The 27,274-nt window shown below is 38.7% G+C and overlaps 2 protein-coding genes, 1 long non-coding RNA gene and 8 other non-coding genes across 12 annotated transcripts in view; 9 read left to right on the top strand and 2 right to left on the bottom strand.

The window, feature by feature from the left end:
* Positions 1–27,274, bottom strand: part of LOC147845107 (uncharacterized) — a 133,132-nt gene that overhangs the window by 6,008 nt on the left and 99,850 nt on the right. The window contains exon 2 of the long non-coding RNA XR_015484476.1: positions 2,287–4,552. This is a non-coding gene — a long non-coding RNA (uncharacterized LOC147845107). The remainder of the gene's footprint in view (positions 1–2,286; positions 4,553–27,274) is intronic.
* Positions 1–27,274, top strand: part of LOC103910701 (uncharacterized) — a 177,088-nt gene that overhangs the window by 103,970 nt on the left and 45,844 nt on the right.
* LOC141381842 (uncharacterized) lies at positions 572–26,906 on the bottom strand. Of its 2 annotated transcripts, XR_015943194.1 has the most exons (12): positions 26,743–26,906; positions 26,215–26,319; positions 25,827–26,022; positions 25,663–25,707; positions 25,209–25,284; positions 24,627–24,674; positions 24,404–24,549; positions 23,474–24,309; positions 23,124–23,177; positions 1,270–1,350; positions 1,121–1,186; positions 572–1,012 (listed from the first exon to the last, which is right to left on the bottom strand). XR_015943194.1 is itself a non-coding variant. In XM_087250582.1 (4 exons), the coding sequence occupies exons 1-4, from the start codon at positions 1,972–1,974 to the stop codon at positions 759–761; spliced, it is 750 nt and encodes a 249-aa protein (XP_087106708.1). In that variant the 5' UTR covers positions 1,975–2,024; the 3' UTR covers positions 572–758. The 2 variants fall into 2 exon arrangements, 1 of the variants encoding a protein (XP_087106708.1); XM_087250582.1 differs by lacking the exons at positions 23,124–23,177; positions 23,474–24,309; positions 24,404–24,549; ... (4 more) ...; positions 26,215–26,319; positions 26,743–26,906 and adding an exon at positions 1,626–2,024.
* On the top strand, positions 7,266–7,337 carry trnaq-cug (transfer RNA glutamine (anticodon CUG)). The gene has a single exon. It is a non-coding gene; the product is annotated as a tRNA-Gln (tRNA).
* Positions 7,445–7,518, top strand: trnai-aau (transfer RNA isoleucine (anticodon AAU)). The gene has a single exon. It is a non-coding gene; the product is annotated as a tRNA-Ile (tRNA).
* Positions 8,649–8,722, top strand: trnai-aau (transfer RNA isoleucine (anticodon AAU)). The gene has a single exon. It is a non-coding gene; the product is annotated as a tRNA-Ile (tRNA).
* Positions 8,811–8,883, top strand: trnaf-gaa (transfer RNA phenylalanine (anticodon GAA)). The gene has a single exon. It is a non-coding gene; the product is annotated as a tRNA-Phe (tRNA).
* On the top strand, positions 9,662–9,733 carry trnaq-cug (transfer RNA glutamine (anticodon CUG)). Its single transcript has one exon. It is a non-coding gene; the product is annotated as a tRNA-Gln (tRNA).
* trnaf-gaa (transfer RNA phenylalanine (anticodon GAA)) lies at positions 10,004–10,076 on the top strand. The gene has a single exon. It is a non-coding gene; the product is annotated as a tRNA-Phe (tRNA).
* trnaf-gaa (transfer RNA phenylalanine (anticodon GAA)) lies at positions 11,248–11,320 on the top strand. The gene has a single exon. It is a non-coding gene; the product is annotated as a tRNA-Phe (tRNA).
* Positions 12,447–12,519, top strand: trnaf-aaa (transfer RNA phenylalanine (anticodon AAA)). The gene has a single exon. It is a non-coding gene; the product is annotated as a tRNA-Phe (tRNA).

The following is a 27,274-nucleotide window of genomic DNA, read 5'->3' as shown; positions in this document are numbered from 1 at the left end:
GTAGTTTACGTGTTTCACTATTTCCAAGAACTGCATTTAAGGTAATAGTTATACATGTACAGTTTCTTGCAGAGACCAACCAGTTTGTTTTGCCTGTATACTTTCTTGTGAGTCTTGCTGGGGCCCCTTTCATGAATCACCATACATCAAATAAGCCAAGTCTTGACCTGAATAGAAGCTTTTTACATATAAGAAACCCATTATCAGGTATGACGGTTCATGCCAATGCCTACTTGATTGGCTAAATCATTTGACCTGAATAGGACCTGCTTTACATCTCAGAAGACACTTAGGCATACTTGTCTATTACAATAACTGTTTGATTCCCCAAAGCATTAGAGTCGTTACAGACAACGACCATTACTAGACAACAGTTAGCAAGCATATTTTTATTCAACAATACCTGTTTTGATACCCCAAATAAAAATTTACTTTTATTCATTAAAATAAAGCATGCTATGTCATAAGAGCAGTAAACCTTATTCATAGACCTCCACATATTCTTATGGTTTACTATGAAACAGGATGCGAATTTGTATATTCCTAATACACAACAAACACAATACACAACTACTGAAAGAAAAGAGCTTTTATTTATGATAAATTATTAACAATAGTGCAAATTACGAAGGTGCAACACAACAAACAAAAATAACAAAGGTGCTTAAAAAAATAAAGGTGCTTAAAAAAATAAAGGTGCTTAAAATAACAAAGGTGCTAAAAGTACTTTATAGCAGATGTCACTTGGACAGACTGCTCTACTTTTTTGGCAGAAGAGCAGCTGCCAAGCTACCAAGAATTGAATTTAACACGTCAGAGTCCTTCTGCCTTCTATCCATTTCTTTTTGCTGTAATTCCATATAAGCTGCCAGCTCCTCCCGTCGCATCAACATCTCTGCTTCTCTGTCCTCCCGTCTCAGTTTCTGTTCTGCCTCTCTCTGTTCTTGGTTCTGCTCACGAATGTACTGCATAAAGTCCCTGGACAAGGAGGTTGCCTTACGCTTTCGAGATTCTGTAGAGAAAAAAAAATGAACAAAGTAAGCCTCAAATACAGGATACTTTTTTATGCACATAGGCTTACTTTTGTGAAGTTTACACAATAAATATAAACTCTAAATACCTGGTCGTGTCCTCGGTGGAATGTGGTGTGATCCCCCTCTAATACCGGTTGTGCTGTCATGTCTCTCTGTAATATACATATACAGGAATAATTATGTACTGGCAAAAAAAGGTTCTCTTATTTTGTCTCATCTGTGTAATCAAACATACCAGGGGTAGATGAAATAAGTGGTTGCGATGGACCATCCTCCAGTTCACTCAACTCCATGGCAGTGTTGTTTGATGGCAAATCTAGCACACACAACAAAAAATAAAAATAAACATATTAGCCACTAGTATCATGTCAGCAGTTTGGTATGTTACAATCTAGTTAGTAACATAAAGTAGCTTCGAAAGAAAAAAAACTCTAACACATTTTAAGGTTGCAACATTTATTTTTACATAACTACAAAGCACCTTAAGAAAAACATTTTAATAGCAGAGTAAACAAATAATAGCTTTATATACAGCAGTAAATAATATATCCTTATGTATACACAATTTTTTCCATTACTTTGTTTACTTACCGACTGTAAGGTTAGCTGCCATCGAATCTCTGGTGGTCTCCCCACTAACGGAGGGTCGGTGACCTAGCACACCGTCCATGATTTCAAACCACGGGAAATTTTTCCGGTGGGCGCCGCTCTGACCATTGTGGATTTTGATCGCTTTATACTGTGCTCGCAATTTCTTCAATTTCTCGCGGACTTGTACCGTTGTTCGCTGAATTTGTGCTTTCGCTAGCTCAGCAACGATGTACTTGATAACGTCCTCATTTCTGCAAACGCCGTCTATTTGCCTCTGAACATTTTCCTCGGCCCAAATGTTCAGAAGAGCCCTGGTGTCCTCAACTGACCAGTACTGTCTGTTATCCATTTTTTTCTTTTTCTTAGTGAGTTGATCAAGCGCGTAAGCAAAACAAATGTAAGGGAAGAAAGCATCTTATCTCCTCTTTACCTGACAGGAAAACTCCGCCTTTGTACGTAACCCCGCCCCGAAGCCCCAGTTGGCCCTCCTTGGCCCAAGGTATTCGGCGGGCCGAAAAAGGCCGGCCGCTGGCCCCAAGGAAGCCCCGCTTTGGCCTGATTACGCCCCGGAAGTGATAGTGGAAACGCGACTGGCCTTGGCTCGCCCTGGCTCGCTCGCTTTAGGCGCGATAGTGGAAACGCGGCTATTAACAGAAGTCACCCAGCTAATGTCTCAAATTCTCACTGAATCTGAATTGAACAGTTTTGAGCATACTGTGACCTCTAAATTACAACATGCCAGTAAGGATGATTTGAGAGAGGGTGTTTTGAAAGCTCTAAAGAACATTGTTGGCCCAAAGATCGACTGGTCAAAAGTGACTTGTTGTGTGCAAAGGAAAGATGAATCTGTGAATGAATTCACTGAGAGATTTTGTCAATCCGCCATAACTTACAGTGGATTAGCTGATAATTCGGATAGTGTGCTAGATGATAAGGGACCCCTAGTCCGCATCTGGTCAGATGGCCTAGCAACTGAATACAGACAAGCTTTGCCATTTCTTAACATCACCTGGTCTTCCACCACTCTCAGAAATAATATGAACAGTTTAGCTTTGTGGGAAAGAGACTCTTACGTCAAAGACAGAGTCAGATTTGAAGCAGCCGCCACTAAGGTCAACACAGAAAAGACATCAAATCACAAATGTCTTAGGAAAAATATCTGTTGTCATTACTGTGGTAAAAAAGGACATTGGATGAGGGAGTGTAGAAAGAATAAAAAGAACTTTAAAGAGATGAACAGGGTAAATCAACTTCTGAACAGTTTGCTAAATGCCCTCAACATACCCCTCACCTCATCACTAAATCCATTGAGCTGTCCACAAAGATGCTAACCATTTTTTGGCTGTAAGTGCTTAATGTCCCAGTTCATTTACAATTAAGATGAAAGACTCTTTGTAAAAAGACACAAAGGAAACTTCTTCCTTTGTATTAGGGAACTCTGCTTAAGTCCACTTACAGCCTTGAATATGTTTTAACACATATTTTCAATCACTACCCATTCAATGTTATGATGTCTGATAGGACTGATATTTATTGAATGATAGTTTGTGTCTCACATTTTAAAGTTTGCCCACCACACTCAGGGACAGAACAGGACACACAAACCAGTGAGGAGCCCAGGGCAGAACTGAAAGCAACAGGCTTCAGGGGCCGCACCCTGTGGTGAAGACTCCCTTTTCTTTTTTGTTTTTCTCCCCCCATTTATCCTCACCTCACTGTTTTATAGGTGTCATAATTTTAAGATTAGGAGACAGAAAATACACAACACTATACGATCACCAACTTAACACAACCACTATACGATCACCTGAATAACTAGACACACGAACTATGATCATACAAGTCTATGCATGAATACTGCTGGTCTGCTGTTTCCGTGTTTTCTTGTGTGCAGGTAAACACAAACACTGCATCTTCTCAGAAACACTCTGATCCAGAGCATCACTACGGAGTTCCAGGAATGACAGGAAGTCATCAGATCAACTCTGTGCTGGAGAAGAACCACAAGAAACACACCTCACAAAAGACTGAACACTATTCACAAGCCATGGACTTTCAGAAGATCTGCAGTTTAACTACATGATTTTTTGTGTCATCATGTAGGATTTATGACATTACAACTGATTGTCATAAACGTGTGAACAGTTTTGAAATCTACACTTACATCTACGTAGATATTGAAATGACACAGAATAAGTTAAATGTGCCTGTAACTTTTCAAGTTACATGACTAGAAGATGGGGCTTCTGTTATCAAACAGAAGCCATTGAATGGTTTTAGGAAAGCTTACAAATTTATTTATTTTTTTTGTGAGTTTTTAAATAACTCTCAAAGGGGGAACTGTGGAAATATAAATTTCTATCAACTAATTCCAAATGAACAATAATCTACGTATAACTGAAAAGTTATATTCTCTGGTTTTTAATTATATAATTTCATTAACATCCCAGCTAGGAGGGACATTTAACCTTTATCTTTCTGATTACAGGCTAAGCCAAAGTAATGCAAATTGTCAGTTTCACAGCATGGGGTGTCTATTGTTTTCTCTTTTCGATCAAATGGTCAGGCGGTTTCTGTCTCCAGAACATGATGAGATTAGACCTGAGAAGCAGTTTACCCTGCCGACCACAACCCTTAATTTGCATGCTTTGTTTAGCCATATCCCCTCCTGCTAAGAACACAATATAGCCATGAAATCTTTGTCTTAATTCAGACTAATTCAGACTTGTGTGAGACTTGTGACAGACTTGTGAAAGAACTTGCAGACTGCGGACCTCTAGTAGGCTCTTGCAGACACATTGGACATCTTAAAGACGCTGTATGACTGCAGATTAACCAACACGTCTCAATAAAGGAATTCTGCTTGTTTCGAGTCTCCTGGACTGGGTTCTCTCTTCTTTTTCACTCATTTATTTTTTTACAACACACTTGACCAAAAAGCTATCTTACTTCCAGATGGTCACGTCGCTTCTGGTGATGATTGAATCAGGAGAGTTTCACTTTAAACCTTTTCGCTTTAAAAAGGCATGAAAACAGAGGTGGAGAATGCAGGCATTGTTCCCGCTACCTCTCGCATGCAAAGCGAGCGCTTAACCATTTGAGATAATTCCCCTCAGAGCAATCAAAAAATTGGCGATTTTCGACGTGGTCAAATTAGAAAAAACGATCAAATTTGCTCTGTGGTGGCCTCTTTGCCCTACCTGCCGTTTAGTCGTCAAATTGCCTGGAATAGTGCGCTTTTCTTTTGAAGGCCCTACCTGGTCCTGCTCCAGTAAACGTGTGAGGAGCCCTGCATGCCGAATGACTCAGTTACTCAGAAATCAATGCACATTGGCACTGCCTTGGATTGACATTCTGCTACTTTCCTGCAAGGCCGTTTTTTTTTTATTCATTCCCTACAGCTCTGACAGCACCACACAACAAGCTTGAGGTTCCATGGTGTAATGGTGACCACTCTGGACTCTGAATCCAGCGATCTGAGTTCAAATTTCAGTGGGACCTGTTATTTTGCCAGCACCACACAAAAAAAGCTGGAATAGAATGTTAATCTCTTGAAGGCCAGGGAATGACAGTTACTCTGGGCTTTCTAGTGCTTTAGGCAGGAAGTGGCTGGTTAGCTCAGCTGGTTAGACTATGGTGCTAATAACGGCAAAGTTGTGGATTCCATCCCTGTACTGGCCAAGCTCTTACTCTCTTAGGCCTCAGATGAATTTAAGGGCTCTGCTCTGTCTTACACACGTCTATGCTGGAGAAAAACTATGAAATGGCAGCTGAAATAGCTCAGTTGGGAGAGTGTTAGACTGAAGATCTAAGGGTCCCTGGTTAGATCCAGGGTTCGGTAAAGTAGTGTTGTTTTTCTGTTTTGGGCACAAGAGTTAGGTAACCGAAAGTCACCCAAAAAGCCTAGCTGCTGCACCCTTAAGTCCAACTGCTTCCACTTGACCAAAATGCTATCTTACTTCCAGATGGTCACGTCGCTTCTGGTAATGATTGAATAAGGAGAGTTTCACTTTAAAACTTTTCGCTTTAAAAAGGCATGAAAACAGAGGTGGAGAATGCAGGCATTGTTCCCGCTACCTCTCGCATGCAAAGCGAGCGCTTAACCATTTGAGATAATTCCTCTCAGGGCAATCAAAAAATTGGCGATTTTCGACGTGGTCAAACTAAAAAAAAAAGATCAAATTTGCTCTGTGGTGGCGTCTTTGCCCTACCTGCCGTTTAGTCGTCAAATTGCCTGGAATAGTGCGCTTTTCTTTTAAAGGCCCTACCTGGTCCTGCTCCAGTAAACGTGTGAGGAGCCCTGCATGCTGAATGATGAGTTACTCAGAAATCAATGCACATTGGCACTGCCTTGTATTGACATTCTGCTACTTTCTGGCAAGGCCGTTTTCTTTTTTTTTTCTTTTTTTTTTCTCTTTAGCCCGGGCAGCACCAAGCAGAAGACTTGAGGTTTCATGGTGTAATGCTTAGCACTCTGGACTCTGAATCCAGCTATCCGAGTTCAAATCTCGGTGGGACCTTGCTTTTTTACCAGCACCGCACAAAAAAAGCTGGAATAGCATTCTTATCTCTTGAAGGCCGGAAAATGACAGTTAATCTAATCTTTTTAGGAAACATGGCAGAAAGTGGCCGGTTAGCTCAGCTGGTTAGAGCGTGGTGCTAATAACGCCAAGGTCGCAGGTTCGCTCCCCGTACTGTCCAAAATTTTACCCTTTAAGGCCTCAGAGGCATTTCAGGATTCTGCTTAGTCTCATAGACATGAATGCTGCAGGATACTTGTGAAAGTGCAGATGAAATTGCTCTATTAGGAGAGCATTAGACTTAAGATTTAAAGGTCCCTGGTCCGATCCTGGGTTTCAGCAAAACAGTGCTGTTGTTCTATTTTGTGCAAAAGGGTCAGGTGACTGAAAGTCACCCAAAAAGCCTAGCTGCTTCACCCCTAAGTCCACATGCTTGAACTTGACCAAAACGCTATCTTCCTCCCAGATGGTCACATTGCTTCTTGCGATGATTCCAATGGCCTCATCGACAGCACTCTATAATGCTAAGTATTTAGCGTTTTGATGTCCCACTGCGGACACGCTGCTGAATAAAAGAAAACTGTGACTTGATAGGGCTTCTGAAGGCTTGCAATGATATGTATTACACGGAAACCGGCAAAGCTGACGTAAGTAGTTTCGCTTTAAACCCTCAAGATGCCACCAGCTTTGCAAAAAAAGCCAACGTAAAAAGGCATTAAAAACAGAGGTGGAGAATGCAGGCATTGTTCCCGCTACCTCTCGCATGCAAAGCGAGCGCTTAACCATTTGAGCTAATTCCCCTCAGGGAAATCAAAAGTTGGCGATTTTCGACGTGGTCAAAATAGAAAAAAAAGATCAAATTTGCTCTGTGGTGGCCTCTTTGCCCTGCCTGCCGTTTAGTCGTCAAAATGCCTGGAATAGTGCGCTTTTCTTTTGAAGGCCCTACCTGGTCCTGCTCCAGTAAACGTGTGAGGAGCCCTGCATGCCGAATGACGAGTTACTCAGAAATCAATGCACATTGGCACTGCCTTGTATTGACATTCTGCTACTTTCTGGCAAGGCCGTTTTCTTTTCTTTTTTTTTTCTCTTTAGCCCGGGCAGCACCAAGCAGAAGACTTGAGGTTCCATGGTGTAATGGTTAGCACTCTGGACTCTGAATCCAGCTATCCGAGTTCAAATCTCGGTGGGACCTTGCTTTTTTACCAGCACCGCACAAAAAAAGCTGGAATAGCATTCTTATCTCTTGAAGGCCGGAAAATGACAGTTAGTCTAATCTTTTTAGGAAACATGGCAGAAAGTGGCTGGTTAGCTCAGCTGGTTAGAGCGTGGTGCTAATAACGCTAAGGTCGTGGGTTCGATCCCCGTACTGGCCAAGCTTTTACCCTTTAAGGCCTCAGAGGCATTTCAGGATTCTGCTTAGTCTCACAGACATGAATGCAGCAGGACACTTGTGAAAATGCAGCCGAAATAGCTCAGAAGGGAGAGCGTTAGACTGAAGATTTAAAGGTCCCTGCTTCGATCCCGGGTTTCCGCAAAATAGTGATGTTGTTCTTTTTGTGCACAAGGGTCAGGTGACTGAAAGTCACCCAATGAGCCTAGCTGCTTCACCCTTAAGTCCACCTGCTTCCACTTGACCAAAATGCTATCTTCCTCCCAGATAGTCACATTGCTTCTGGCGATGATTCCAATGGCCTGATCGACAGCACTCTATAATGCTATGTATTTAGCGTTTTGATGTCCCACTGCGGACACGCTGCTGAATAAAAGAAAACTGACTTGATAGGGCTTCTGAAGGGTTGCAATGATATGTGCTACACGGAAACCGGCAAAGCTGACGTAAGTAGTTTCGCTTTAAACCCTCAAGGTGCCACCAGCTTTGCAATAAAAGCCAATGTAAAAAGGCATTAAAAACAGAGGTGGAGAATGCAGGCATTGTTCCCGCTACCTCTAGCATGCAAAGCGAGAGCTTAACCATTTGAGCTAATTCCCCTCAGAGCAATCAAAAATTGATAATTTTCGACGTGGTCAAAATAGAAAAAAAAGATCAAATTTGCTCTGTGGTGGCCTCTTTGCCCTGCCTGCCGTTTCGTCGTCAAAATGCCTGTAATAGTGCGCTTTTCTTTTGAAGGCCCTACCTGGTCCTGCTCCAGTAAACGTGTGAGGAGCCCTGCATGCTGAATGATGAGTTACTCAGAAATCAATGCACATTGGCACTGCCTTGTATTGACATTCTGCTACTTTCTGGCAAGGCCGTTTTCTTTTTTTTTTCTTTTCTTTTTTTTTTTTTTCTCTTTAGCCCGGGCAGCACCAAGCAGAAGACTTGAGGTTTCATGGTGTAATGGTTAGCACTCTGGACTTTGAATCCAGCTATTTGAGTTCAAATCTCGGTGGGACCTTGCTTTTTTACCAGCACCGCACAAAAAAAGCTGGAATAGCATTCTTATCTCTTGAAGGCCGGAAAATGACAGTTAGTCTAATCTTTTTAGGAGACATGGCAGAAAATGGCCGGTTAGCTCAGCTGGTTAGAGCGTGGTGCTAATAACGCCAAGGTCGTGGGTTTGATCCCCGTACTGGCCAAGCTTTTACCCTTTAAGGCCTCAGAGGCATTTCAGGATTCTGCTTAGTCTCACAGACATGAATGCAGCAGGACAATTGTGAAAAAGCAGCCGAAATAGCTCAGTTGGGAGAGCGTTAGACTGAAGATCTAAAGGTCCCTGGTTCGATCCCGGGTTTCGGCAAAACAGTGATGTTGTTCTTTTTTGTGCACAAGGGTCAGGTGACTGAAAGTCACCCAAAAAGCCTAGCTGCTTCACCCTTAAGTCCACCTGCTTCCACTTGACCAAAATGCTATCTTCCTCCCAGATGGTCACGTTGCTTCTGGCGATGATTCCAATGGCCTGATCGACAGCACTCTATAATGCTATGTATTTAGCGTTTTGATGTCCCACTGCGGACACGCTGCTGAATAAAAGAAAACTGACTTGATAGGGCTTCTGAAGGGTTGCAATGATATGTACTACATGGAAACCGGCAAAGCTGACGTAAGTAGTTTCGCTTTAAACCCTCAAGGTGCCACCAGCTTTGCAATAAAAGCCCATATAAAAAGGCATGAAAACAGAGATGGAGAATGCAGTCATTGTTCCCGCCACCTCTCGTATGCAAAGCGAGCGCTTAACGATTTGAGCTAATTCCCCTCAGGGCAATCGGAAATTGGCGATTTTCGACATTGTCAAAATAGAAAAAAAGATCACATTTGCTCTGTGGTGGCCTCTTTGCCCTGCCACCCGTTTAGTCGTCAAATTGCCTGGAATAGTGCGCTTTTCTTTTGAAGGCCCTACCTGGTCCTGCTCCAGTAAACGTGTGAGGAGCCCTGCATGCCGAATGACGATTTACTCAGAAATCAATGCACATTGGCACTGCCTTGTATTGACATTCTGCTACTTTCTGGCAAGGCCGGTTTTTTTTTTTTAACATTTTTTTCTCTTTAGCCCGGGCAGCACCAAGCAGAAGACTTGAGGTTCCATGGTGTAATGGTTAGCACTCTGGACTCTGAATCCAGCGATCCGAGTTCAAATCTCGGTGGGACATTGTTTTTTTTACCAGCACCGCACAAAAAAAGCTGGAATAGCATTCTTATCTCTTGAAGGCTGGAAAATGACAGTTACTGTGAGCTTTTTGGGAAATATGGCAGAAAGTGGCCGGTCAGCTTAGCTGGTTAGAGCGTGGTGCTAATAACGCCAAGGTCGTGGGTTCGATCCCCGTACTGGCCAAGCTTTTACCCTTTAAGGCCTCAGAGGCATTTCAGGATTCTGCTTAGTCTCACAGACATGAATGCAGCAGGATACTTGTGACAAAGCAGCCGAAATAGCTCAGTTGGGAGAGCGTTAGACTGAAGATCTAAAGGTCCCTGGTTCGATCCCGGGTTTCGGCAAAACAGTGATGTTGTTCTTTTTTGTGCACAAGGGTCAGGTGACTGAAAGTCACCCAAAAAGCCTAGCTGCTTCACCCTTAAGTCCACCTGCTTCCACTAGACCAAAATGCTATCTTCCTCCCAGATAGTCACATTGCTTCTGGCGATGATTCCATTGGCCTGATCGACAGCACTCTATAATGCTATGTATTTAGCGCTTTGATGTCCCACTGCGGACACGCTGCTGAATAAAAGAAAACTGTGACTTGATAGGGCTTCTGAAGGCTTGCAATGATATTTACGACACGGAAACCGGCAAAGCTGACGTAAGTAGTTTCGCTTTAAACCCTCAAGTTGCCACCAGCTTTGCAAAAAAATCCAATGTAAAAAGGCATTAAAAACAGAGGTGGAGAATGCAGGCATTGTTCCCGCTACCTCTAGCATGCAAAGCGAGAGCTTAACCATTTGAGCTAATTCCCCTCAGAGCAATCAAAAATTGGTAATTTTCGATGTGGTCAAAATAGAAAAAAAAGATCAAATTTGCTCTGTGGTAGCCTCTTTGCCCTGCCTGCCGTTTCGTCGTCAAAATGCCTGTAATAGTGCGCTTTTCTTTTGAAGGCCCTACCTGGTCCTGCTCCAGTAAACGTGTGAGGAGCCCTGCATGCCGAATGATGAGTTACTCAGAAATCAATGCACATTGGCACTGCCTTGTATTGACATTCTGCTACTTTCTGGCAAGGACGTTGTCTTTTTTTTTTTTTTTTTTAACATTTTTTTCTCTTAAGCCCTGGCAGCACCAACCACAAGACTTGAGGTTCCATGGTGTAATGGTTAGCACTCTGGACTCTGAATCCAGCGATCCGAGCTCAAATCTCGGTGGGACATTGTTTTTTTTTTACCAGCACCGCACAAAAAAAGCTGGAATAGCATTCTTATCTCTTGAAGGCTGGAAAATGACAGTTACTGTGAGCTTTTTGGGAAATATGGCAGAAAGTGGCCGGTCAGCTTAGCTGGTTAGAGCGTGGTGCTAATAACGCCAAGGTCGTGGGTTCGATCCCCGTACTGGCCAAGCTTTTACCCTTTAAGGCCTCAGAGGCATTTCAGGATTCTGCTTAGTCTCACAGACATGAATGCAGCAGGATACTGCTTAGTCTCACAGACATGAATGCAGCAGGATACTTGTGAAACAGCAGCCGAAATAGCTCAGTTGGGAGAGCGTTAGACTGAAGATCTAAAGGTCCCTGGTTCGATCCCGGGTTTCGGCAAAACAGTGATGTTGTTCTTTTTTGTGCACAAGGGTCAGGTGACTGAAAGTCACCCAAAAAGCCTAGCTGCTTCACCCTTAAGTCCACCTGCTTCCACTTGACCAAAACGCTATCTTCCTCCCAGATAGTCACATTGCTTCTGGCGATGATTCCATTGGCCTGATCGACAGCACTCTATAATGCTATGTATTTAGCGCTTTGATGTCCCACTGCGGACACGCTGCTGAATAAAAGAAAACTGTGACTTGATAGGGCTTCTGAAGGCTTGCAATGATATTTACGACACGGAAACCGGCAAAGCTGACGTAAGTAGTTTCGCTTTAAACCCTCAAGTTGCCACCAGCTTTGCAAAAAAATCCAATGTAAAAAGGCATTAAAAACAGAGGTGGAGAATGCAGGCATTGTTCCCGCTCCCTCTAGCATGCAAAGCGAGAGCTTAACCATTTGAGCTAATTCTACTCAGAGCAATCAAAAATTGGTAATTTTCGATGTGGTCAAAATAGAAAAAAAAGATCAAATTTTCTCTGTGGTAGCCTCTTTGCCCTGCCTGCCGTTTCGTCGTCAAAATGCCTGTAATAGTGCGCTTTTCTTTTGAAGGCCCTACCTGGTCCTGCTCCAGTAAACGTGTGAGGAGCCCTGCATGCCGAATGATGAGTTACTCAGAAATCAATGCACATTGGCACTGCCTTGTATTGACATTCTGCTACTTTCTGGCAAGGACGTTGTCTTTTTTTTTTTTTTTTTAACATTTTTTTCTGTTAAGCCCGGGCAGCACCAACCACAAGACTTGAGGTTCCATGGTGTAATGGTTAGCACTCTGGACTCTGAATCCAGCGATCTGAGTTCAAATTTCGGTGGGACCTTGCTTTTTTACCAGCACCGCACAAAAAAAGCTGGAATAGCATTCTTATCTCTTGAAGGCCGGAAAATGACAGTTACTCTGAGCTTTTTAGCAATGGGAAGTGGCCAGTTAGCTCAGCTGGTTAGAGCGTGTTGCTAATAACGCCAAGGTCGCAGGTTCGATCCCCGTACTGGCCAAACTTTTACCCTTTAAGGCCTCAGAGGCATTTCAGGATTCTGCTTAGTCTCACAGACATGAATGCTGCAGGATAGCTGTGAATGGGAAGCCGAAATAGCTCAGTTGGGGGAGCGTTAGACTAAAGATCTAAAGGTCCCTGGTTTGATCCCGGGTTTCGGCTAAACAGTGCTGTTGTTTTATTTTGTGCACAAGGGGCAGGTGACTGAAGGCCCTACCTGGTCCTGCTCCAGTAAACGTGTGAGGAGCCCTGCATGCCAAATGACGAGTTACTCAGAAATCAATGCACATTGCCACCGCCTTGCATTGACATTCTGCTACTTTCTGGCAAGGCCGTTTTATTTATTTATTTTTTTACATTTTTTTTCTTTAGCCTGGGCAGCACCAACTGGAAGACTTGTATTAAGCTTGGCAGTAAGTGGCCGGTTAGCTCATACTGCCACCTGTAAGTCGTGGTTATTCTTGGTTACACCGGCCAATCACTTTGTGAGCTGGAACCAAGATTTGTTTTACTCTTGGTTTTACCAGGCCAATCATGTTCCAAGCTGGAACCAAGATTCACCCTATTCTTGGTTAAGGCAGCCAATCGTGTTCCGAGTTACAATGAACGCTATGGCCAATCAGAGCCCTTATACCATCCATGATTTGTACTGTAATAAAAGATTTCGTCGCGGATTAATTCGGACACCAATTGCAAAGTAAGTATTTTTTTAACAAGGTGGTTTAAATGAATAACCATTACAGTAACGTTAATTACTACAACATAATTATTATATGATTGTTATAGATGTTTTATAATGTTATTTGGTAAGATTAATGTTAGCCGACCAAGCAAATTGTATAGTTTTACTACAAACATTTTAATGCAGTTATTAATTAATTAATATGGATCATGCATGATTGCATCACTAATAATAAACCAACAATATAAGGGTCACACATCAATCCATCACTAATAATAATGTTATTATTATTAGTGATGGATTAAATTGTGACCCTTATATTATTGGTTTATTATTAGTGATGCAATCATGCGTGATCCATATTGTTTTATGCTTTATGATTAGTGATGTATCATGCGTGAGGATTATTAGATTAGTTTATGATTAGTGATGTAGTGATATGTGAGCGTTATTATAGTATTTTTTTATAATTAGTGACTGATGAAATGAGCCTTATATTTATTATTAGTGAAGTGATTCATTAATGTGTGAGAATAATGCACGGGCATTATTGTAACTATGGTAGTAAATGACATATATTGTGATATGTCTGAATATAAAGTGAAGTAATGTATAATAACTGCATTAAAATGTTTGTAGTAAAACTGTACAGTGTGCTTGGTCGTCAAACATTAATCTTAACAAACAACGTCATATAACATCTATAACAATCATATAATAATTGTGTTGTTGTAATTAATGTTACTGTAATGGTTATTCATTTAAACCAACTTGTTATAAAAATACTTACTTTGTAATTGTTGTCCGAATTAATCCACAACGAAATCTGTTAATACAGTACAAATCATGAATGTTATAACGGCTCTGATTGGCCATAGCGTTCATTGTAACTCGGAACATGATTGGCTGCCGTAACCAAGAATAGGGTGAATCTTGGTTCCAGCTCGGGACAAGATTGGCCAGCGTAACCAAGAATTAAAAAAAATCTTGGTTCCAACTCAGAACGTGATTGGCCGGTGTAACCAAGAATAACCACGAATTACAGGTGGCAGTATGCGCCACTGGCCCAGTCTGCGTCAGCAGTGCTCATTAGCATGCTGCTTGGAAAGAGGACACGGCTCGGTCAACATGCAGTTCCTTCAACGCTTGCTGTGCTTTCTTGTCATGGCAATTTGTGGTGTCAATAGGATGCTCTAACACAGAGCATGTGACAATCCCTCCCAAGAAGAACTGTGATCCAGGCTCTGAGACTTTCTCTTCTCCAGGAGGAGGTTGCAAACGTTAGAGTTATTTTTGTCAGAGCAGCTGCGGCACACCTGGGTGGAAGCCCACAGCTAGGCTTGATGGTCTAGCCTGGTGGTCTAGTAATTAGGATTCGGCGCTCTCACCGCCGCGGCCCGAGTTCGATTCCTGGTCAGGGAACTTCCTTTTCACCTCCATGGTGAACTTCGAGCAGTGGTGCCGATGATATCTTCGCAAAGGCAAGAAAGCAGCTCTGAGCACAAAAGACATTCTTTAAACTGGAGTCGAACCTGCGACCTAAGAATTGGTCCTACAGTCCTCCACTCTACCAACTGAGCTATCGAAGTCTTACGTAGCAGTTCCACAACCACACCCTATAAGGTAGCTGCAGTCCGACCGCTGGCCAAAAAGGACAGAAGCAAAGTACTTAAGCCTTCCCATACCGGGAGTCGAACCCGGGTCACCTGGGTGAAAATCAGGAATCCTAACTGCTAGACCATATAGAAATTGCCACTTTTGAAACCCAGTCTTGGCACAAACTTCAGTTCTTTCTGATCGCTGGCACGTCCCTGCTTCGCTTGAACAAGTGCCACTCATACACTTACGCATTCTCTCATACACAGTTTCTTGGTTTCCGTAACCGAGAATCTTCTGATCCATAGTCATAAGCGCTATCCTTTGTGCCACTCTGTTCGGCACCTTGTTAGCACATTGCTTGAAGCAAGGACAAGGCTCTGTCAACCCAGAGTTCCTTCACCACACATTCTGCTTTGTTTTTTTATGGCAAGAGGTTGTGTGGATGGGATGCTCTTACAGGATTCCTGACAGTCCCTCCATAGAAGACCTGAGATCCAGGGTCGGAGACTCTCCTCTCCAAGAGGAGGTTAAAAGTCTTTTGTGTCTCTGTGTCAGAGCACTTAGGTGTTGCTGCAGCTCAGAGACCTACAAGTGGAGGAGATTACACTGCAAGTTGGCTGGATGACCTCTAAGGGGTCGGCAGTTATGCCACACGTAGGCTGGGTTTGCGATTGATGTAGCTGTAGTAGACATTCATAAAAATAAAAAAAATTAAAACTGGTTACTCTGAGGTTGTGTTTAGGGTTGGGGTAGGTGTAAAATTGAATAAAACATAGCGGGTTACTGTGAGGTTGGGCCTAGGGCTGGGGTAGGTGTGATTTTAATAAACTGCAATAGGTTGTATTCTGTGCCATGTACAAGACATTGAATCAATGAAACCCACATGGAGGTTTGTTACTGTGAGGTTGAGTTAAGAGTTGGGGTAGGTTGTGTTGTAAAATAGCAATCAGTTTTTTATTATTATTGTCTCTTTTTCTTTTAATCAAACAATAATTTGTATTGGTCATGTAAGGGTCATATATTAACTGAACTTCTAATGTTGGGGGTGAGTGCTGTGCATACTAATTAGCATTTTTGCAGAAGTAGATAGATGCGGGTCCAAAATTAAATTCAGCTCTGCAGAAACTTCCTGTCTGAAGAGAGGTGTTAAAACTGAACACAGAACACAGAAAGATGTATACTTTGTTGTTGGGCAGAGAATTCGTAGAAAAAGAGGAAGTATGTCGAAGGGGCGGCCAATGGAGGACTGAACAATGACTGACAAGTGACGTTACACCAAAACTCCACCTGTTAAGATCAGTTGTGTATATATGCTGAAGTCAGGAAATGTATGTTAGTTGCGAACCTCTTGAATGTAATTCTTGTATTGCATTGGGGTAATGTAACCCAGAGCTCTGTCATCGAATTATTCATTTGTATCTAATAAATTACTAATATTTTTGACATTGAAGAAAAACCTCTCCAGACCTTTTTATATTGAACACGCATGGAATAGAGATAGATATTCCAACAATTTGGTGACCTCCGACGTGGAAAAGGGGGAGAAGAAGTTATTGATCTGTCGTATTGCATTGACATCATCGGCGCAGAAAAAATAAGGTAAGCAGAAAACCTGTTACATCGAATTTCTGCAATTGGCCTAATCTAAATTGTTTGATGTCATGTGATATGTAGGATTGATGTAGTTAAAAGTATAAGCATTTGAATAATTTGATGAGTTTAAATTTAAGGAAGGCCAGGATGGGCTGAGACTGTATTGCACAGGAGACCAGATAAAGCTGTGACTGTGCAGCTTCGGGTATTATTACGGTTTCTTCATATGGCATTCACTAGGTAAATCAGAACATAAGTTGATACACTTTGACTGTTTTTGCTTGTTTGGTAGAAGGAAAGATCAACGAGCTCTGTGCTCCTACACTGAATTGAATAGAATACCATCCTAGGGTGTGCTGTTCAGGTGACTGCTGTCTCTGCGAATACTGTGATTTTATCTGGGCAACGGCATTGACAAATGCTGAATTTTGGGCTATAAGGGCGGGAGTCCGAGGGACGAGCCGACGGGTGGTCCTGAACAGTCTGGGTGCAAGTCCCTACGTTTTAGTAGGTCCAAGCGTTAAAGACAGCTATAGGGTGAGATTGTAAATAAAATTAGGGACAGTTTAGTCGCCGCGGTTGTGACTGTGTGTGGATAATTTGCTTCACTGAGGTTGTGACTCTGTAGAAAATACAGAGAAAAGTCGATTCTGTTAAGGTGTGGTTGATTAAACATACATAGAAAAGTCGACTCTGTAAAAGGCGAGTGTAAATATAAGAAGTGATTAGAAGTTGAGAATTGTAAAAAGCGTGCATTTTATTTTATGTAAATGTTTGTCTGTTGCGTTAGTGACTAACAGTTGAAATAAGCATAGTGTACAGATATTTAGCCGGCTGTATATAAGCGTATATGATATTCAATTAAATGTCATTTAAAATTGTGAAAGTTCAGTAATTGGGAAAGTGCAAGAAGTTTGCAGGTGAAAATTTGATTGTTGGAGGAGGATAAATATTTTTTGATTGTGTATGTGCAGTAAATGCAACATACAGAAGTTCATTAGTGTGTGTGAAAAACACTGTAAATTTGAGGAAGTGGAGGTGTGAAAAATGCATAAGTAATTCGATTAAGAATGTGAGCAATATGGAAAATGTCCCAGACAAAATTAAAAACTCAATGGGACAAGTGGTAAATGATTGGAACTAAGAAGAAAAATGTGGTAAAGTAATGAGAAACAATATATGAGAAGCTTAAATGTGAAAATTGTGTAAAATATGTGAGTAGAGCAATGATTGAACAGTAAAATTGGTTACAATTTTGAGAAACAGAGAATTTGAGTTTTACAAAGTTAATAACATAGCAAAAGGGGGCCATAACGATGTTGTGGTAGTAAGAAATGGAAAAAATTTGTTGGAATTTGTAATGTGGCATGATTTTGGCATTTGTTGGAACGGCTGTAGAAAGAAAAAAGAGGAAGTGCTCAGGCAGACAGTCTTAGACAGACTGACAACAAAAAGGAAGTCAGAAAAAAGGAGCCACTCCTCTTCATGAGGAAGAAGCAGTTGTAGTAGGGGCAGAAAGAGTAAATCATATTAAAAGAGTATATAAAATTGTTTTGATTAAATAATGATAGACTTTGATATAATAATTAGGGATTCAGTATAAGTTACAAAATAAACAGATCTATCTAAATGCGGTATAAAAAAGACAAGTGAAATAAAGAAATAATGGGAAATATGCTTAATATAGTTATATTTGTTGAAATGGAACTTGAAGCTATACGAATGAATATATTAATAAAGAAATTAATTTACTAAATAAAGGAGGATGATTAAAACTTAGTTTGTTAATTAGAGAAATAAGAAAAAATAAATAAATGATACTAATAGGAAATGATAGAGAGAAAATAAAATACAACATAAAGACCAGCTACTAAAGAAACATTAGAATAAATACATTAGAGGAAAAATAAGGAAAATGACCTCGAGATGAGCTGTTAAAGAGCAAAGAGATAAAATTGGCATAAGTCTCTGGTCGATGAAGAGAAAAATTAGAAGAAAATGTGACCGTTTAAAATTTATCAACTGAAGAGTTAATGAGCAAATATGTAAGGAAGATAAAAAATATGGATAAGAAAAACTTAAAAGCTTAGAATTAAAGAAATCCAAGTCATGGTTTGATAGAAAAAAGAAGAAGAAATGTTTAAAATATATTGAAATATGTTTGAAAAATATTATATACATAGAGAGAGAGAAAGACAGAGACATTAAACCGATGAGATAGAAACTAGAAAAATAGTTGGACTTGTAACACTTTGGGGAAGTAACACTTTGAGGAACTGAGATTTCATGTGAGAGGACAAGACTGAGTTTAGGTGCAAAAACCAAATAGAATAATAATATTAGTAATAATAATGATTTTAAAAAAAATGTTATGGCTTACACTGGCTGTTTTCATCTATGAAAGTCAGCTGCATAAGACTATCTAAGCCATCATCTAGGGTCAAAGAAAAATTATGGACACTTAGTGGATGTGGATGAACAAGATGAAGTGAGTTCAAATTTTCTATATTTAAAATGATAAACACCAAAAAAGAAATTGATAATTAAACATTACATTTCAGATATAAAAAAAACATATTAAACAAATATGTGGGGTCAATGCCTAATATGAATCCTGAGACATAGCAATAATGTTGAACAATTATACCACATGGTAGGCCATGTCATAATTTGTGTTTTATGAATAATAACCCAACTGTGTCTTGTTTTTTAGTCTCCACCATCGTAGTGCCCTACAGCTTTGCCTGCAGACTAAGCAGACCATAGTGCTGAGTGGATGGGAGTGAAGATGCCAAACTTTACTTAAAACTATTATTGGGGGTCAAATTGATTTTAAACTTAATAAAACCTGTCTCATTGGTTAAACTCTAGAATGTGGTCACAATGGCTCACATGGTTCTTGAGTGCATGTTTCCCTAACATCAGAGATACCAAGTTCTGAAGGAAAACTGAAAAGGAGGTTGCAGTGGAGAAGAGCAGTAACTGGTCTCCATGAGACATTATTCCAAAGACGGGTAAGACTCTCGTTGGCCACCGGGAGCGACCTAAGCCAGGAATTTTTGTCGCCGAGACTAGGCACCTGTACAGGTAGGCAGGTGTTGAGTGAGATGATTGTGGAGTGGAGCAGTGATGCTTGAAAGGCCTAGAGCATTCAAATATTGAGGGGCACTGTGAAAGATCAGTGGTCTGCCTCAGAAATGTGGGCTCCTCCAAACCTGACCACAGTAAACTGCTAAATATGTCTGGGGATCAGACACTCAGAAAAAGGAACTTGTGGGTAAAGTAAGAGGCAGGGTGCTGTCAAGAACCATTTGAGACCATATGATGACTGGTAATATGAAAGAGACAGAATTTATTAAGGTTTTGTTATTAAAATAATAACTAAGAAAAAGACTTAAAGAAAAATACACAATGGATCTCTAAATGTATAATGTTGAATTGATATTTAACTATTTTTGCAAATTTTCATAGGTTTACTGATACAGGGCATGAACACGATATAGGAAGAAGTACAATGTATGGTGGTGACTAAAGAAGAAGAAACAACTATTGGTAACTGAAGAAGTAATTTGAATTATAAATTTTGATGGAATTGATTATTTAAGTAAAGATTTACTAAAAGCTAAATATTATGTTGAATCATCTAAATTAAGATGGGAAATTAACAACTAAAAAAGGTTGGTAACAGAAAATTTTTTATGCGTAAAGAAGAAATTGAAACATGAAAAATTGAACTCACGTCATCGGGTAAAAATTAATAGTTCTAATCTGATAAAAGAATTGAAACAGAATAAGAGAGTTTAAGAAAACAGATTTTCTTTCACATATAACCATGTGAAGAAGTTTAATGATGAAGTCAAAATACAGCTGAAAGAAACGGATAAGAAAATGTAGTGATTTTTAGTTAGCTTATAAAAGTATATCAAGATTGTATGGGCAACTAGTTGAACCGAAATGACGTAGAACTAATTAGTAGCCAAAAGAAAATCATAAAAATGATTAGAACAAACTAAGTAATAAATAGTTGAGAAAATGAATTATACAAAGTAGTGTCAAATTCAAAAACTGATTGATTATGAGTAAAATACTTAAATGGAGGATTATAAAATTAGCCAGCGTAGTGAAGAGGTAGTATGTCGTTGAGCAATTAAGAGAAACACCTAGACAAGGTCATAGGGAATCTGTTTTAGAAATTTTATTTAAGCTAAATTTTAACTGAGTTATAAACATAGATGTGACTAATTTAATTTAAATACAATTTTACAAGTAAGCAACAAACAAAAGAAGATTGTGTTTAGTTTTTGATTTAGAAGCAATTAAGGAGAATAAATTTTAAAGCTGAGGTTAATAGTGTATGCAGAAATATGGTCATACTGATGAAAAAATGTAAAGGGATTGATTTTTGAATTATCAGAGAGAGTGGTGTTGATTAAGCATGTTGATGAAATCTTACTTGCAGAAAAAAAGTGGACACCTAATGGATTAGAAGTAAGCAGTTGTTATGACATTTATATGGAACTAGATTTAAAGGAAGTAAGTAAAAATTATATGGGATTAGATGACACGCCTCAATATTAGGATGAGTGGTGTCTGAGATAAGTGGAGTCAGATCGCCAAATAAATAAGCCATTTCAAATAACTGTAAACTGGTGAATGTAAAACACATGGTAATAAGACTAATATGAATTATAGACTTTAATTATATTTTGAGATATCAGAAACTGCAAGAGAAGAATGAGGGTGAGGTTACAATTGATTTTAGAGATTTGGGAGAACAGGTGAATAAAAATATATCTGCTAGTCATGATTGACAGCTATAGTGAATGGCTGGAGGAGTGGCCAGCAAGCAAAGAGGACAGTCAGACAGTGATGAAGTGTTTAATAAAAGACGATCTAGAAACAAAAAGATGTTGAGTAAAAATTAGATTCGATAATGATAAACGCTGAAATAATGAATATTTTAAATTGCAGCAAGTAATGGGCCTGAAGCATGAATTTAGGGATGGTGTAAGACTAATAATTACAGGGAAAGGTAGAAAAAAATGATACAAATTTAAAAACAATTGGCAAAAATCTGTGCACAGACCAAACTGAATTGGATAAAAATCATATTGGAGGTATTAGTTCATTATGGAACAAAACGATGAAATTAATGACTTTTGAATTGTTTACAGGACTGCAGTTTTGGGGACCTGGTGCAGCTTGGTTGTGCAGTGGATCACTTATGTAGAGATTATATAATGACAAATTAACAACCTTATTCCCGATTTTTTCTAAACAGGTTGCTGAAGGTGTGAGGCTGGCCGGATTAACTTGACAGTCAATATAGGGGTGTAAAACGGCCTGGAGCTAGGCCCAGGCCGAAAGAGGGATAAAACACAAAAAGGGCATATCTGACTAATTGGAGTGTGTAAGCATGTATTGGTGTGGGAGCTGAACACGCTGTGTAAGGATCCAAAATATCAGACCATAAGAACTGTTATGGAATTTCATGAGACAAGATGCAATGTTCCAATAGATTTTCTAATCTGAGAAGTGATGAAGAAACCAACTGTTCCACTGTTCTATTCAAATCACTGTTGACTATGCAATCACAGGCTGGAGAAACAGAGCTACTCAACAGCAGGGGGTAATGCGAAGAAGTCCCCCTTCTCCTTCCACTTAAACCCCCCTTCTTGACCCTTATGTTACCTTCTGATTAGAGCACATTTCACATAAAATGTTCAAGGTTTTAATATGGTGTATCTTGCATCACTATATTCATGTTTGGTATCATTTTAAATGTCTCTGTGTGATTGGTAAAGTGGTCTTAATTTTACAGTAATATTTTACTGGTATATGTTGATTTGGTTTTTGACTTCTATAAGATCTTGATAAGATGCTCTCCCTCCTAAGAGATGGTTAAGTCCTCAAATTGACCAGGTCAGGGTTTCTGTGACACTTCTATTGTCTTGAATTTATGGCTGTTTGTTTTGACTTGAGTATATAAGGTAAGATGTGCTTTAGGACAGGGGGAGATCTTGTAAAAAGACACCCCATTGCAGCATCTCTGAGACTTATGCTGCAATGTATTTCTGTGGTCAGGTATGCATCTCTTAACTCTTTGATTTATCTTTGATTAATGGATGTTGTATTGTTACAGTCTCATCTCTGAATTGGCTTCCTGATGATTTATTATGTTGGCAGAATACAATTTTACCTGACAAATAAAATTTTAAGTTTTGATTAATTCTGGAGTTTTGCGAATTCATTGTATCCAGTAGATTATGTGGAGTCTCGTTACCCTTATCGTACGGCATAATCGAAATTGATTTAATTGGCGCATTTGATTATTCGTAGCCATTGCGTGCCGATAACATGTAGACCTTTTAATCATTCGACCACTGGGAATAGCAAGTTGTATGGGCTTGGCTAAGGATCTGTTTTTTTAAGACTAGGTAAGCATTAATGCGACCAGCTTATTTAAATATGACCATTGTACCAATCGCACTGAGACATTTCAAATGATATCAAACATGATAGTTAAAGTCAGTTTGGTTAATTTAAAACATTCAAACATTGAAATGACCATATGCGTGAATTGGGGGGATGAAGCTGAGTCTCAGATGCAAATGCAGCAGGAACTGGTTTTTCCCGCATACCCCTTGCTGAGTTGTGAAGTCACCAGTCTCTGTTTTCAGCTCATGTTTTGAATTGTCAAAGATATCAGAATATTTGCAATATTTCAATTCTTACAGGAAAAACCATTGTTAGCTGGCTAGTTACTAAACAGCAAACAGGCAATTTCCTCAGTGTCTTGAGGATTTCTTTATGCCTGTGTCCCTGTTTTCAGATGAAGCATAGGTTTTGAATTAAAATAAATAAATAAATAAAAAAATAAAATTCTTCTTACCAGGATATTGATGGGTAATACATGGTGGGGAGGAACTAGCACATGGAGAACAAACTGTTTAGAAGTAAAAAAAATAAATAAATAAAACAAGCCACATTACAACAATTCATTGAAACTCCTTGCCAAATATACAAAAAAATAAAAATAAACAATGTAACTTTTGGAAATCTTGCAACATGGAAAATATTAAACCTATACATGCATGTCATTACACTGTAATTGACATTACCTATTTTTGCATTAAGTCTACTGAGTAGCAAGAGCACTATTAAACTCCTTCTTAGTTCATTCACACATCATTATTCACTATTAAAAGAGTTTGTCATTAACTTTATAAAACAGATACCAACCAGATGATGATCTTTTTTTCTGACGTTTCGAGGTGGACACCCGTTGCCCATTGCAGTCCCTCTTCCACCAGGTTACTTTGTTTTGTCCAGGGACTTCAGGTTGATCTGACTCTTTTTTTTTTTGACTTAGCATGTCATCAAACAGATGGGAGAAAACTAGGCATTGACTAACTGGAGTTAATTGCTTAAATATTTGTGTATAACAAAAAAAAAAAAATTGCCTGTATCTCCTCAACAAAAGAAGAACAGCTTCTAATTTATGTCTGTTTCCACTTAACATTGTACTAAAACAAAAAATAAAATGTCAGTTCAATCTGATTTCTGACTGCAACTCAAACTTGAGTTGATTATCACAATTCAAAGCAAAGCTTGGACCACATCAAATATGTGACAGTGTAAAGGAATAGTTCCAAAAAGGCAATAGGCTAACAGATTGTACAATTACTAAAGGCAGAACACAAAAGTCTATATATCACAGAATGAAATGGGCTCAGATCACGTGTATAAAATGCTTTAGAGCTGCTTCCTAGGTTAAATTGAGTGACACGTTAAAATGAATAAAAAGGCAACTTTTTAAGTAAACAAATAGTCAAGATGATGATTCATGCTGTTAATTTCCATTTGTAATTATCACATTATGTAATAAAACACTTTTTATTTTTTACCTGTATTTCATTAGAAAACAACCACAACACATAAAGTGTGGAAGGTCCTACTATGCCATGATCCTGTAGTGTACCTCCTAAATTGCTAAATAAGGGAGATAGCGAGAGTGGCAGCTATACTGAGAAAATCTCACTTGCCATCTCATCCAGACAAGCAAATGCAACCAAGTCCTGTGAAAGAAATAAAATAAAATGTCTGTAATGGATTTTATTTTTATTTTATTTTATATATATAAATGAGTACACAAGTGAAATGACTATTAACCTGAAAAGGCTGCGTGACATTGAATGTCCTCTTCATAACTCTCCCATCTGGGTATTTGAATTGTAATGTGACTCCATCAGCCGACTCAACAAGTACATATATATATATATATATATGGCGATCCTCTATTGGCGATCCTCTATTGCCTTTTTAAAGAGTACAGAGTCTTTAGTTATACACACAGAAAACAGTAATGATCTAGATACATCCAAGTTAAACATACTTTTGTATGTGGCATTTTGTGCTGTTGCATTTGCTGTCTCCTTCTTTCCTGATGCATTTGAAAATGTAAGAATGAAAAGCTGAGCCACCGGGTAGTATTTAGATAAATGTAAAATGTTAATTGATTGTACAGCTGAAGTCAAAATTATTAGCCCAAATCACATTACTAGGATTTTTCACAGTATTTCCTATAAGCAATGCCCCTTAAGCAATATTTTTTTTTGTCTACAGAACAAGCCATTGTTTTAAATTGATTTGCATAAATACCTTTACTTGCCTAATTAAGCAATTTAAGCCTTTAAATGTCTCTTTAGGCTGAATACTGATATCTTAATAACATCAAGTCAAATATTATGTTCTGTCATAACGTCAAACATTTGAAAAATTACTTATTACAACATAAAATATTAAAACTTAAAGAACTTACTAAAAATATTATGATTAGAAACGTGTTCAAAAAAATCTCTCCATTAAACAGAAATTGGGAAACAATATTAAATGATTAAAATATAACAGGGGAGCTAATAATTTTGACTTCAACTGTATACATTAGAATAATAAATGCTTTGATTATGATACTTACCCTTGCTCGATCTGTTTCCAAAGAGAGATTGTACTCTATCTTGTTCCTGCCTTAATGCCCCCCATGCCCTCAAGTCCTGCAAAAATGTATTATTAACAAAAAAGTGTGTTAATTACAATATTGTCAATATTAATATTGTCTTTGAAGATCTTTAACTGTTCTCAAGCCAGATTATTACCCAGGCATTTATACTGTGTGCTTTGGATTTATTTTAATATAACTTCTAAATCTACTGCAAACCTAATCAACTTACTTTACTGATAATTTTTAAAAGCCTTAGTTATTTTAAACCATGATGGCAAAAAATTACTTTATCACCAGCCAGGTCCAAAAAAAAAAATAAATAAATAAAATAAAAAACTGTTCTAAAAAAAAAATTTAATAAATAAAAAGTGACCTCTGAAAAACCTGACATGCATATTCTATGTAGTATCTTTGAAAATAGTATATTTACATAATTATTTGGTAGTTCACTGTCATCCACAGCAACCTCTGCAATCTGAAAAAGCACAAAATGCTGTTATTTGGAATCACTGGGCTGTATTCTGAAAAACTGTCACATGTAAATCATACATTGGTTCTTTCAAAGTCGTAAGATGTAACACGTAAAACAATTACATTGTCGTCCTCAGGTAAATTTTCTACATCAGCTGGCTCCAGAAACTAAAAACAATAAGGAGACATCATGTTGAATGCTGAAACATTCTCACATGTAAATCATACAATAATTGCTTTCAGAATATTAAAACACAGCAATAGAAAAATATAAATTGTCAGTGTCAGATAAATTTTCCTCAGCAGCTGGCTCCAAAACCTGAAAAAGTACCACAAAAATGTAACTAGGAAAACTATCTTGCATGCACAAAAACTGTAATTGATCGTTTTTAGTATCCTAAACTTAAACAATTGAGAAATGTACATACATTTAAATTTGTTTGTCTATAATGACCTGTTGAACCAACTGTCCATCTGGTTATTTAAAAGAGAAATGGCAAAATATTCATACCTTGGGTTGTATATACACAGCTGATCTTGATTGCCTTAGCTCCTGGCAGGCCTCAATAGTGGCAGGGCAAATTGTGGAGAGCTGTTACTTTCTGTGTTACCCCAGCTGCAAATGATTGACAAAATGTTTAGCCAAAAACATAAATATTTGTTTTGTTTGTCCTGCACACTAACTGAATCTAGTCTAGTTAAACTTCATCCTATTTTCATGTATTTGTAAAAGGGCTGTGTGTTTCTCAGATTCATTATAAACAGGTCATGTGACAGAACCAATGTCTAGTAATTAAATGTAAAATGTATGAATATATATATAAAGTCTATAATATGTGGAGAACAGTCTGCAGAAAGCATGATTATCCAGAGATTCTGCCTAGAACCCCCCACAACACCTAACAGCCTAACACAATGGATTACACCTACTTCATTACACAATCACAAAATCAGAAAAACAGCACATCTCTGATTTAAAATTATAACAATATTGTTTTTTTTTAAACAATTCAAAGTGTTATATTAAAACTGCACTTACATATATATACCAAGTCCTCTCCATTGGGAATGAATTAATTTCTGATCCCAACAACACAAACTCTTTGAGACCGCTGTCTTGTAAATGTTTCCTGTCCTCTTTGGAACATCCTCAGACTTACTCAGCACAAAATACAAAACAAAATACATAATTTTTACATGCCTGTGACCATAAAAATCAGATTGGTAAAATAATTACAGTGGTGTACAAGACTCACAAATGAAATAACTGGCCAAAGCTGGTTTCTGACAGTTTTCAAATCCTTAAAAGAATATATTTGATTTAGGAAAGGGTTAACTGAACTAAACTGATCTGTGAAAGTTTTCAAAAAAAAAAAAAAAAAAAACAGTGACTCAAAGAAGGGATAACTGACCAAAACTGATTTGTGAATGATTTCATAAATAATTAAAGGGTTAAAAATAAAAATAGTTAATTAGAAATTATAAATAAATTAAATAAAAATTTAAAATAATTAATTAGCCTCAGCCATATCACCCTGCAGCCCAAGACTGGTTACTCACTGAAGCTAAGC

This window comes from Danio rerio, chromosome 4, assembly GCF_052040795.2.
Source record: "Danio rerio strain M-AB ecotype USA chromosome 4, GRCz13ab, whole genome shotgun sequence".
Lineage (NCBI taxonomy): Eukaryota > Metazoa > Chordata > Actinopteri > Cypriniformes > Danionidae > Danio > Danio rerio.
Note: the sequence above shows the minus strand (reverse complement) of the source record. Positions and strands in the feature narration are given on the sequence as shown.